At 38.7% G+C, this 12,036-nt stretch overlaps 1 protein-coding gene across 3 annotated transcripts in view; it reads right to left on the reverse strand.

Moving 5' to 3' along the window:
• Positions 1-12,036, reverse strand: part of CPAMD8 (C3 and PZP like alpha-2-macroglobulin domain containing 8) — a gene marked incomplete at its 3' end in the record, with an annotated part of 53,267 nt that overhangs the window by 19,091 nt on the left and 22,140 nt on the right. For all 3 annotated transcript variants that reach the window (XM_082779821.1, XM_082779820.1, XM_082779822.1), the window contains exons 25-35: positions 11,435-11,660; positions 10,694-10,870; positions 7,627-7,708; positions 5,995-6,151; positions 5,750-5,824; positions 3,720-3,885; positions 3,081-3,167; positions 2,153-2,289; positions 1,636-1,791; positions 1,169-1,231; positions 521-759 (exon numbers count right to left, since the gene is read on the reverse strand). In XM_082779821.1, the coding sequence (XP_082635947.1) occupies positions 521-759; positions 1,169-1,231; positions 1,636-1,791; positions 2,153-2,289; positions 3,081-3,167; positions 3,720-3,885; positions 5,750-5,824; positions 5,995-6,151; positions 7,627-7,708; positions 10,694-10,870; positions 11,435-11,660 (1,565 nt within the window). The remainder of the gene's footprint in view (positions 1-520; positions 760-1,168; positions 1,232-1,635; positions 1,792-2,152; positions 2,290-3,080; positions 3,168-3,719; positions 3,886-5,749; positions 5,825-5,994; positions 6,152-7,626; positions 7,709-10,693; positions 10,871-11,434; positions 11,661-12,036) is intronic.

Here is a 12,036-nt window from a genome sequence, read left to right on the forward strand (position 1 = left end):
TGATAGGGGAGCAAAACTTTTCAATTTCTTTGAATTACATCCAAGCTACTTGCTTGAGTTCTGCCATCTGAATGCAGTGATGTTGCAGCCCCACCACCTGCCACACTCCTGGTCACAGATATACAGAGTGATTATGAAACCATCCCATTGGGAATGGTTTCTTCTGTGGCACTGTAGGATGCTGTAAGCCCTCTCTATTTACTTTGGTTGTGGCTTTCCCTCTTTTGGGCAAACTTTCCAACAACCTCCTTCAAAACTAAAACATTTTGTAAAGAGATCAGCATCTCTTGATAACTGCAGCAGCACTGGCACGTTTAACATGTGTAAGTGGATTGAATACATGACAAACTATTCTTGCTGCTCTCTTTTTGTCTATACACAAGCTGTTTTCTCTTAATACCTTTTGTTTCCTATTCTGTAAAAAGAGATGTAAAACTGCTAATGTCTTTGCAAAGTGTTTTGAGATCTAGCAATGATGCTTCTGGAGCTTTAGTTTGGGATGCAGACTGCCATTTCCTACCTAGTGCACGTCTCCAGTATAACTTTGTATTCCTGATGATCCCGATCTGAAGCTGGGTCATCATCATCCACCAGTGCTCTCTCTCTGTGCAAGGTTTCAGAGCGATTCTCATCTGGAGAGACAGATCGCAGGAGATTTGGAGCTTGAAGATGCTGCTCTGACTTTGGCTCCTTCAGGTTAACCAGCAGCTGGAAAGCTGGTTTGGCAATTGGATCAGGCACGTTGTAAGTGACATCAATCTGCAGCAGAAAAGGGAAGAAAAAAAGCAACAAAACAAAATATGGCAGTTTATAAGACCCCAATATTTTGTAGCATCTGCAAACGTTCCCCAAAGACACACATAAACACCAGAATTCTTCAGAGAGAGGTAATGGCCAGCACAGAAGCAACCAAGGATTTACAACACAATTTTTAAATTAAACATATATGTAAATATACAGGTAAAGCTGTACCAAAGCAAACTCACCCTGATACAAATCATATTTCCTTCCATGGTTTAAAGCAACACCAGGTTATTTAATTACTTTGAGAGAAATTCAAAGTACAACTCTTTCCTCACAGTAATCTGGGATTAAAAATCTAGCAAAGAGACTGTCAGTTTAGAGATCACTTGCTCACATACTTTCTCCAGCTCCATAGCAACTTTACCTGCATCAGACAGCAGCCTTCACCTTTGGCACTCACAAACAGCCCCGTTGGAATACTGGGTATCTGGGGAAAGCCAAAAGTTAAGACAGAGACAAGACATGGCTATCAGGATGTAAATGAATAACAATTTTAGCTTTATTCTGTGCAAGAGATCTTTCCAGTTTTAAAGGATACTTTACAAGTGAAACGAATGTGGCTTGTTCTTTTCAGCCACCTATATTTAACAGTGGCAGAAACAAGCAGCAGCTCAAAATAAATATCAGTCACTGGCTATGGTGAAAAATACCTTTGAGTGCTGCCTCCTTCACATCAGAACCCAGCCAAGAAACACCAGAAAGTTCCAAGATCTCACTCACAGTGTTTCACTCATACTTTTACCGTTGCTGAACTCACCTGAGTTGTCATTCAGAACTCAGTTCAGATGGATCACTTTAAGAAACTGTCTAAATTAACACAAAACCACTTACCACTGCAGTCTGGAGGACTTTCTTATTCATTTTGTTAAGCTCAAATGTCTCCTGGTAGTCTAGATTAGTAGAAGCCAAAGAAATTGTAAGGTTGACTCCTCCAATATAAGAAAGGATAGCATATTCAGCCAGAGCCTGCAGGGCTACACATGTGTCCTAGGGATAAGAAGAGGGAGATCAGAATAGCGAAGAACACAGAAGCACTCTAAACTTAGAAACAAGCACTATGCTGTACAGTCATCGGCTTTTGGTAGCAGAATCATTATTAATTCATATAGAAAAGAAATCCCTGGTTGTGTTCACTTTTGCTTTCAAAGGCATCTGTAAGGACAAAGTCTGAAAGGTCAAATTATTAATTCCAGAAGGACACAGTAAAGAAAACTGGCAAGTTTTTCTTCTTAATGGGAAGCTTCTTCTGGACTCTAGACAGAAACTCTGCATTAGCCATTCCTCAACCAATTGATTTCTACAACCAATTATGCATGCGCTGAAGCTACCTTTTTCTAAGACAGCCAACCTGAGTAGATGAGAATCCTCCAAGTGCGTTCCTCTGCTGTGAAAGCCATTTTACCACTGGTAGTGCAGAGGCCACATCTCCTAGGAGCGTGTATGTCAGAAGGGCATAAGATGTCATTTCCACTTCTGCAGAAACAACTGAAAGAGAGGCAAAGGGATAGGGAACATAAATTGAACTACCATCTAGAAGTGAGAATCAAGCTGGTCTAGAGATAGTTCTATGAATAGCCATTAACTAAAAATTAATTAGAGGAAACACAGAAATAATAATTAAGTTTAATAATGCATCCAAGAATCATCATCTCCTAAAGATATGCCTAATTCCAACATAACCTCTTTCCTTTACACAATAGATGACCTTTTTATCTGATTTTATCCCACATGTAATTTCTCTCCCACTCCAGATCTACTTTGCTATTGCCCTTACTGTATACCTGTCCTGGATGTTTGAAAATACAAAGTTAAACAACTCTAAAATTAAATGTATTTGACTTCTCTCAGATTTACGCTTCAAATGATTCCTCCCTGATGGCTCCCCTATAGCTCTCACTCCTCTGTTATTCACAATATTATTCACTGTATCTATGAAACTGGAGTAAAAATGGTGAAATAGCTGGCAACGAAAAACCAGCCCTGCCTCAGCCACATCTAGCTCTGTCCCTCATTTGCACTTAACCAGCTCTTTCAGAATAAAGCTACCTGTCTCTATCAGCTCTCATTCCTGAATGGCCCTTCATATGGACCGGGCCTTGACTGACTGCCACTTTCAGAATATCCTGGCAAAACAAGATTTCTTTAGGGACCAAAACTGGGAGGAAAAACATGGAAAGTTTTGAAGCATATTTTATAATCAATTCACTAGAATAAATGCAGTCGGTGACCCACTGTTGCAGTCCATTCCCTTATTTTCACTTTTGCAGTACAGGTACCTGATTGGGAGAGACCATCATTAAATCCCATGAAGGTATCTTCATCAGTAACAAGACTTCCCGTCAAACTCCAGTGTGTAAAACCATCTAGAAAAATAGGACAGTGGAACATGTATGATATTACTGCAGAACTGAAGATCAGCTTCTGTGTATGGGAAGCATCAAGCTTTGCTATTGCACTGACCCAACTGATTCATGCCCTGAACTGCAGTGCGCCTCCAGTAAGAGGAACATTCTCTGGGCAAGAGGCTGCAGACTCTTGCTCCCTTTGCAATTGCAAAGATGGCTCAATGTGATTCTTGAATCTGAGATTAAAATAGAGCATTGAGGCATGAGATGTATTTCTAGACAAACTGTGACATATTGACTGGAAAACCACTGCAGAGCTTCTGACATACTTGCCTTGCTTCAGCATCAGCTGTGTGCATAGAACTAAGGTACTCAGCCCATCTCTCCTGAGAATCTGGAAAACTCTTGCGTTACAAGGTCAAACTGTGCTGTGAGAAAGACCTTGTCTCACAAGCTCTATCCTCTCCAATAACTCAAATATATCATTCAAGCTGCAAGGGCTATTTGTTTATTCCCATAAGAGGGCTGCCAATTTAAGAACTTGCCAGGTTGGCCCCGGGTGCACAGTACCTTGTGTAATAGCCATGCTGTTCATTTTCCGCAGTGTCACAGCAGCAGAGGGGCTGTGCAGCAGTGTCAGGGCATATGCAATCAAGGCGGTAGTGTAGGGGTCTTCTGCTGAATATAAGTTGGACTCTAAGAAGTGTTTTGCTTTGTCAACAGCTGTTCTTTCTTCCTATATTTAAGGGAAAGAGCCCAGACATATTACCAGCCTCTATAGTTCTGTTAACCCCGGCAGGCAGCTAAGTACCACGCAGCCACTTGCTCACTCCCCTGCAGTGGGATGGGGAAGAGAATCAGAAAGGTGTAAGTGAAAAAACTTGTGTGTTGAGAAAAAGACAGCTTAATAGGTAAAGTAAAAGCTGCACGCACAAGCAAAGCAAAATAAGGAATTTATTCACTACTTGCCATTGGCAGGCAGATTAGTTAGAATCACTGTGTTTCTCATGACTGTGTGTCCATTAAAAAACAACTAGGGAAGAAGCATTTTGCTCTGTGTAGAATGACACTAACACTGTCCCTTAGAAAAGCCACGCATCACAAATTTAAAACTAGAAGCAAGTAGCACAACAAGAATAACCAAGACAAACACTGAGCTGAATTTATTCCCCTTAAAGCTGAGAAAATTTCAAGCCTCTGTGAGGCAGCAGATGAACAGAGCAGAAGCAAGCTCTCCACTGTATGTTTGATTGTGTTCCTGACACTCCGGAGCGTCTAGCAGACGCCAGAGGATAATAAAGGCCAAGGTTCCCAGGGGTCCCTGCAGCCAACAAACATGTTTTATTAACTCCCTCAATGACCTCACCATGTAGGAACGTGGCTCTGATAATTTATAGAAACAATTTAATTGGACTTGATGTAATTTGGTTTCCTTTGATTTCCCTGTGGCACTAACCTTCTCCTTCCTCATTTCCTAGCTAAGATCATTAGTACCACTTGCAAATCTCCTCTAGGAAAACTATTAGATCCACATAAACTGCACTTCCAGCAAATAAAAACGCTAGGGCTGTCCTGATGCACAGCAGCCCACAGAGAATATCACATCACTTCTCAGAGGGGGACACTGCTGACAGGGAGGCAGAAAGTTATTCTATGGCCATTTAAGGATTTTTAGTTTTAATTTTTAATAAGGTTGAAGAGCAAGGGGACAACTGTATTCATGACCTGTTCAGTGGATCTCCAGGAGGACATTCTTGCAGTCATAGTCAGTAGGAATGTTGAAGTAAATTATTATCTGAGAATACCCAAGTATATAGAATTTCCAAGCAGGCAGAAATACAATAGAGGAAAGCAGCACTGTTTTTACCAGGAGTTTTAAGAAAGAATTTGTAAAAAGCCAGTGGTACTGGAAGTGATTTTTCTCCTTATTTCAAAAATTATGCAGTGTAATTGCACATTCCTATGTAGCAATTATTTTTTCTGTAGTATTCCTGTTCTCCCTGATTACAGAGAAACATTTTTCTCCAGAGAAATGCATAATTTCTCCCAAAACTGCAGATTACAGTATCTTTGGAGAGCTGCACTCCTGTAATCTAATAGCAGTAGCAGTTTGGCCTCTGCACCAAAGGCAGACTGGAAAAGTTTTCTGGATCCCCTAAGCCAGCAGCTCTAGTTAAGCTCATATGCACACAAAGCTAGCTAGTTACAAGTTCTCTTCAGTATATCTATTTAAGCGACTAGTATCTACACAGACTGCAGTCACACCTTGAAATTACAAGGCTGAAAGTGGTATTTGCAGCCATTTCCAGGGAGGTTGGGACATGGTGTTGTAGGAAAGAGCTTTGCTGTGGTAGAATAAACCCTGAGCTGATGTCTGAAAGCTAGGAGATCACCTTAAACAACTTTGGAATATGCTCCTTACTTTGGAAGAATCTCAAGGCTTTCAAACAGCCTCAGTTACCTGAATGCTACCACTCTAAATGAGCAAAGAACCTCTGAAAGTGAACAGCCACAAAAAAACAAAACAAAACAAAACAAACAAAAAAAAATTTTAAAAAAGAGATAGAACACAAGATCTGTTTCAACTGAGTTTCTGTTACCTCAGAAGTTACACCCGTTTCCAAAAGAGATGCAACCACATAAGCCGTCAGAGAGATCTTACCATGGATTCCACCCTGGAGAGCAAAAAGACAAAACCACTAGATGAAAACTGGAGAAAAGACTCTTGAAGCAAGACAGATATTCATAGTCCAATATTCATACAAGGGAACTTCATCCCTTCCTGCTTTGATAAGATCTCTAAAAACACAACTATTGCATAATTTTGTGTCTGTATAGTTTTTACCTGAATGTCCTTATTCAGTATCCTGCCCATAGCAGGAAAAGAGCCATCTTCTTTCTGGTGCTGGATGATCCAGTCTTTGGCAGCTGTTAGCTCCTTTGGGTCAATGAAAATAAACCCACGAGACTGTGCAAAGGACTTGAGGACAAAAGCTGTTAGCCTGTAAATACACATTTACCATTTTTGTTAAGAAAACATTTTGAATAACACATTACCAGGAAAATAACATTCCTAGAAAGCACAAATTTTGAAAATCTTGGGAGGGAAAACACTAAATATTGTTTAAAAAAATATTAAATTAAAATTAAATTAAATTAAAAAGTATAAGTGGAAGATATGCTTGTCAAAGTTATGTTACACTCAAATACAGTTACTTTTTATAGGTGCTCAGCTGCTAGCCTACTAATTAAAACTTTAAAGTTAAGAGACGATATCTTTATAAATATGGAAGTATTTGTAAAGAAAAGAATAAAATTTCCAACTCTGTTACAGTCTTAATTAAGAAAAAAAAATAAAATAAAAAAAGAAATCCAGACCCACTGCTAAAGTCTGAGGCGGTGTTAGATTTTATACAGAATTAAGACTTAGGAAAGCAATAGAAGTGTTTTTGGAATTCTAAACCTCTGACATGCAACTAGTGCGAACTCTGGCCAGCTCTGGGAGATTGAATCATTCATTTTACAAGCCTCTGAGGAATGGGAGGGTAGAAGGCATGCTGCCTGGCAGAGGATTTTTCAAGTGTTAAGTAATTCTGTGTCACCGTATTTTATATCTAGGGACTAGGAGATGCCAGGTCTGAGATAAAAGTTTACTATCTTCAAAACAGTGAGGCAACAGCATCACAGACCTGGTACTTCCCCTCAGATGAGTTCACAAAGAAAATCAGTTTGAAGCAAAATACAGAACAGATGGAGAAGCCAAATAACAGGAGAAACAAATGAATGAAGACAAAAATCTACTAGATCTGAGATACTGTAGTCAACAACCATCCTGACGTGTGGAAACACACAACCTTAAAGGCCATAGTTTCCTAAGGGGGACATTAGTGAGATGAGCTGATCTCCCAGTTGCACAATTTCTGGTTCTTGTATTGTTTCTCTCTGAAAGACCCTGCACTTCCAATTCTCGGGGCACAAATCCATACCATTCCATTTCATCCATGAGGGGATATAAAACACTTAAAAGAATGATTTCTTTTTTTTTTTTTTTTTTTTTCCTTCTCCCCTCTACCCTGGTAGAAGTCTCCAATACTTCTAGCTAGCAAGTTTCTCCATACATGCTTCGAGACAAGCTCCATTCTCTAATGGAAATAGATGCTTTAAGTGCTACTGCATTTCCTGTAGACCAGACATGATCCACAACTATAGCTTCAGAGCCTGAAGCCCAGACTCATTAGTAGATGTGACTATCTTAACCTCCCATGAGTCTTGAAGCAATAACAGTACACCTACTAGTGTAGTATGAACACAGCAGCACTGAAACAGTAAGCCTATAGTCATTGAGTATTATTTCTATTCTTCCCTGTACAATACCATGATGGGAGCTGGAAAACTACTCTTTTTTCCTTGCCAATTGTGTATTTTTCCTGTTTAGCAAACACTGAATTTTCTAACTCTGTTTTAAATAGCAACTCACCACATACTCCCTGAGGAATCCCTCTCGCCAAAAGCGCTGTATGAACCATCTTGTCTCTTGTAGGTCAGCTGGCGCTGGTAGCCTGGAAGTCAAAAAAGAATTGTGGGAGTCCAAAATCCTCACACAGAAAAAAACAAGTATTTAAAGTGAATGAAGACTCAGACCATCTGGCACTAGCATAAGGGATTCTGCTGCCCGAGGCAACCTCTTATTTTGCTGTGTTTGATAGAGCCAGCTCTGTGTACGTACACTGCAGCTTATTCAGAAATCTGTTCAGGCTAGCATCTGTAAGGCTACATATACCTCTTGAAGATAAATGAATGGAATGTTATTTCTCTAGCTCTTAGTCTCTTACTGAGCTGCACATCTGTTAAAAAAAGAATGTTTCTAAAACACTCAATATTAAAAATCAACTCCTACATTTCAGACACCAGAAATGTCAAACATTTGATACCCCTCTGTAAGATGCAAAATTAAAATAATGATTTTTACTTAAGCATACAGCCACCTTCCTTCCTTTTTACTGAGAGCACCATGGAAATGAGGAGCTTTTTGCCTTAACAATACAACTTGATTCAGATTTTTCTCCAAAGCTGGTGCTTGGGACAACTTAAGGTAACATGACAGCAACAGCTGAGTGCTCAGTGCCAAAACTCCAAAGGAGATGAAGGCATAGGAACTCTTACATATCTTTCTTGAACCATGTGTGAGATGTGATGGATGATCTTACTGTGTACATACACTACTAGGCCTGTGTTGCAAGGCCTGTTTTAGACAAGTTCAGCAAAACAGTTGAACGCTGAAGATTCTACCTGAAAGTCTTTCAAGACTGAAAATAAAAATAGTCAAAATGCTCTTCCCATCAGTAAAATAATTTGCTTCTCAAACCTACTTGTCTAGTAACCATGACCTGTTATTAGTATGCTAATAAAACACAGCAAGTCTCTATATCGAAGAATACTCGATACACAATTTGTCAAAGCCAGATGCAATCAAACCCTTCAAAATGGGTGTTTCTGATAAGATATGTCAAACCTGCAAGAAGACTGGGTCAGAGAAATTTAGTGCTTGTTTAATTCTCTGATACATGAATAGACTTTTTCTTTCACACTGCATGACATTTTTATGGGAATGGATTACTTTTTCATTTCCAGAGACAAAGTTTCTTTGTTGACCTCTCCAGATACAGGCAGTTCCACAGTCTCTGAATAAGGGCTGCTCATGACTCCTACGCCTTTTTCTGTTGCTCTGTAGCCTTTTGATGTTCATAGGGAACACAGATAGAATGGTTTGAAAAATGGGCAAAAGGAGGAACAAAACCCTAGATATTAATGATGCTCTGGCAGTAAAAACTTCTTTGTCTAGGGGATGGGGAATGTATACAAGCATGGGGCAGAAAGCACAATTAACATTTTTTTGTTGTTTTTCCAAATAGCTGTTGTATTAAATTAGATTGCTTTTCATCTACACAGTCTGCAGATACAATTTACTACTGAAATAAAGCTTTTCCTCAAAGTTTTCTTAAGCATTCACTTCCAGTATGTTAGATGGGCAAATAAAATATTAGTATTCTATAATACGATTTTCTCTGTTCTGTTATTCTAATGTTCACTTTGTGTTGAGTTATGCTTCATTGTTCTTACATTTATTATTCTTTGCTTGCTAGGTTGACTGGCACAGACTTTGCTTGCTCATCTGAAGTCTTCTATTTTCTAAACACTCCTCTAGATGCTTGGACTCACTGGAGAGGTTCACCTTTCTAGTTTTCACCTGTTCACCTGCTTTTGTGGAACCACATTATGGGAAAGCAGGAAAAATTACTGACTAGCTTAGCTCAGGCCGCTGTTAAAAATTAGGGGATATGTGGGAATCGTTGGGTATCAGCACATTCTGTGATGGATGACAAAGTGATGAAAAAGTTCTGTCTTGGTACATTATAAAAGCCTTCTAGAGTGAGCAAAAAGACTCTCCCATCTAAACCTTATACTTGGCCGGGCTCCAATAAGCGTAGAAAGGTTTAAAACTCTTGAGGATTTCTGCTGTCAGGGCTAATTAATGGGCAGAGTTTGGAGCCAAAAACCTGTGAGGTTTGCAGACTCATAAAAAGAAACAAAACCAAATAATATTTAAAAGGAAAAGTTGACACAAACTATTAAAAAAATCCCTTTGTATTACTTTTGCTATCAGTGAGCACAACAAATAATAAATGAAAACAATTGTAGCCAGGCAAAGGAAGCAGCACTAGACTTTTACTGCTGAAAACAAAAAATAAATTACATATTACATTTTATATTTATAATTTCATAGGAGAACTGCCTAACCCTGTCACCTCTGATTTCATGACATGACTATTGTCTGACTCACTTGCAAGACAGCTATGTCCCTTTGGGTCATTCTTGTTTTCATTAATGATCTCCAAATTCTTACTTGTCTTAAGAACCATATTTACTTACAGATTATTTTGCAAGTGGAGCTTCCCAAACAAATGCTGAGAAAAAGTGCATAAGAAGATAGATTGCTTTGAGATGCTTAGAGAGAGAGGACAGGGCACTGAAAGGACAGAAAAAAGCCTTCATTGTATGCTTCTACGATAACTACTTTGCATACTAACTCTTGATTCTGGGTATACTGTTACTGAGAAAATATGATAAACTGGAGAAAGTTTAGATAAAATCTGTGGTAATTGAAGAACTAGAAAGACAATTTATATATTTAGTTCTTTTTGCTTTTTTCCTAGATTTTGAAAAAGTTTAGTTTTCTGTTAATTTCTGAAATTTGTGAATACAGAAAAAAGTTACCTAAATATACGCATGTATAAATTAAAAAAAAAACCAAAACACACAACAAACATGTAAACCATGAGTTATTGAAAGGAAATACAGGCTGCATATCAAGAAAACCATCTTGCCATCAAAATCTGTTAATCTGTGAGATTGTCCTGCAAGAAATGATGAATTGCCATTACTTGGGATACTCTTCATTAAAAAGAACAATGTGATAGTAACAAAACTCTCTTCTAACTTGTAAGCTTTTCCTCCTTCTATAAACCTTAAGTTTAATGAGTTACCTTGAACAAGGTAATCAGTAGCTTCACTCTCCACCTCATGACTGAGTTGCTTGGTTTTCTGCAGATATTTCAGGACAAAAACATTAGGAGCAAAATGGATCATGTTCTGCTCTCCACATCCAAACGGTAATCGCAAAAGATTGTCCAAGTTGTTTAATGTAGGACCCATCACATCTCCTGTTTGAAAAAGAGTTGATAGTTTCATTATCAAGGAATTATGAATTATGCTTTACTTCTTTTTGATGCCTTATGATTAAAAACCACCTGACTACACTGATTTCTGCCAGCTACACAAAGTTTAAACAAACTGTAGCATAAATTGAAAGTCCTTCAAATGTTTTGTCTTATCCCTTCAAGCTCTTGCTGGAATAAAGAAGAAATTTCACATTTCAGAGTTTGACCATTATCTGTGACTACATGATTTAGACTAGATTAGAATGCAGTTAGTACAATGTGTGGTTATGATGATTATGAAATGAATACTATGAATTATAATAGACAGGACATCTGCAAAGCCCTTTGATGGTATCAACTTTATGTCAACATCATCGAAAACAGTCAAATGACTGAGGAAAATAATTCCCTGTCTCAGATTTCAGCAGCGTATACCTTTGTAAACTGCCTAAGACTACTTTATCTGGCCCATATTACTCAAATACTGAGTCAGAAGCAAGTAACAGCTGGAAGTATCTCTTTGTATTTGATAACTGGTACCTAATGATACCTCCTCATAATTGATACCTATTATTGAAGCCGTAGCTCTTTCTGATCCTGGAATTATGTTGTGGGGAACTCCAAGAGTAAATGCTTCATTGTGATTTTCATCAGTCTCTTCTTTTCTCCAAATTTTAAACTCTCCCATTGACCCCCAGCCTGTGGAAAAGCCAATGTACTTCACCTCGAACTGTTTGGGGACTGTCCACTCCACAATAATAGATTCATTTAGCACTCGAGTACCATGGCCAACCTGAAAGGAACAAAAAAAAAAATCCATACAGTTCCAAGGACCCATGCATGTAAAGTCAGCCTGCTTTGGACCCAGTAACCTATGTGTGCATTAGAGAACATTGTAAGTGGACTGCTACCTTTCTCTTTCCCACTCACAAAACAGTTCAAAGAAATTTAATGAGATAACTCCACAGGCTTAACCTCCAAACCTTTCATCAGACTTAACACTGAAAACAGTGAAGACCGAGGTTCCGAGGGCATGAAGTGGCAAGCAAACATGTTCTGATTAAAACAGTCTGATCAAGACTTAATACAGAAAAAGCAAAAGGAATGAGGCTTTCTCCTTCTACAACGTACCTAATGAAAAACTGCCATGTGTGCTCCAACTCTAGTTA

The sequence above is a fragment of the Aythya marila genome (assembly GCF_965140915.1).
Source record: "Aythya marila genome assembly, chromosome: 27".
In the NCBI taxonomy this organism is placed as follows: domain Eukaryota; kingdom Metazoa; phylum Chordata; class Aves; order Anseriformes; family Anatidae; genus Aythya; species Aythya marila.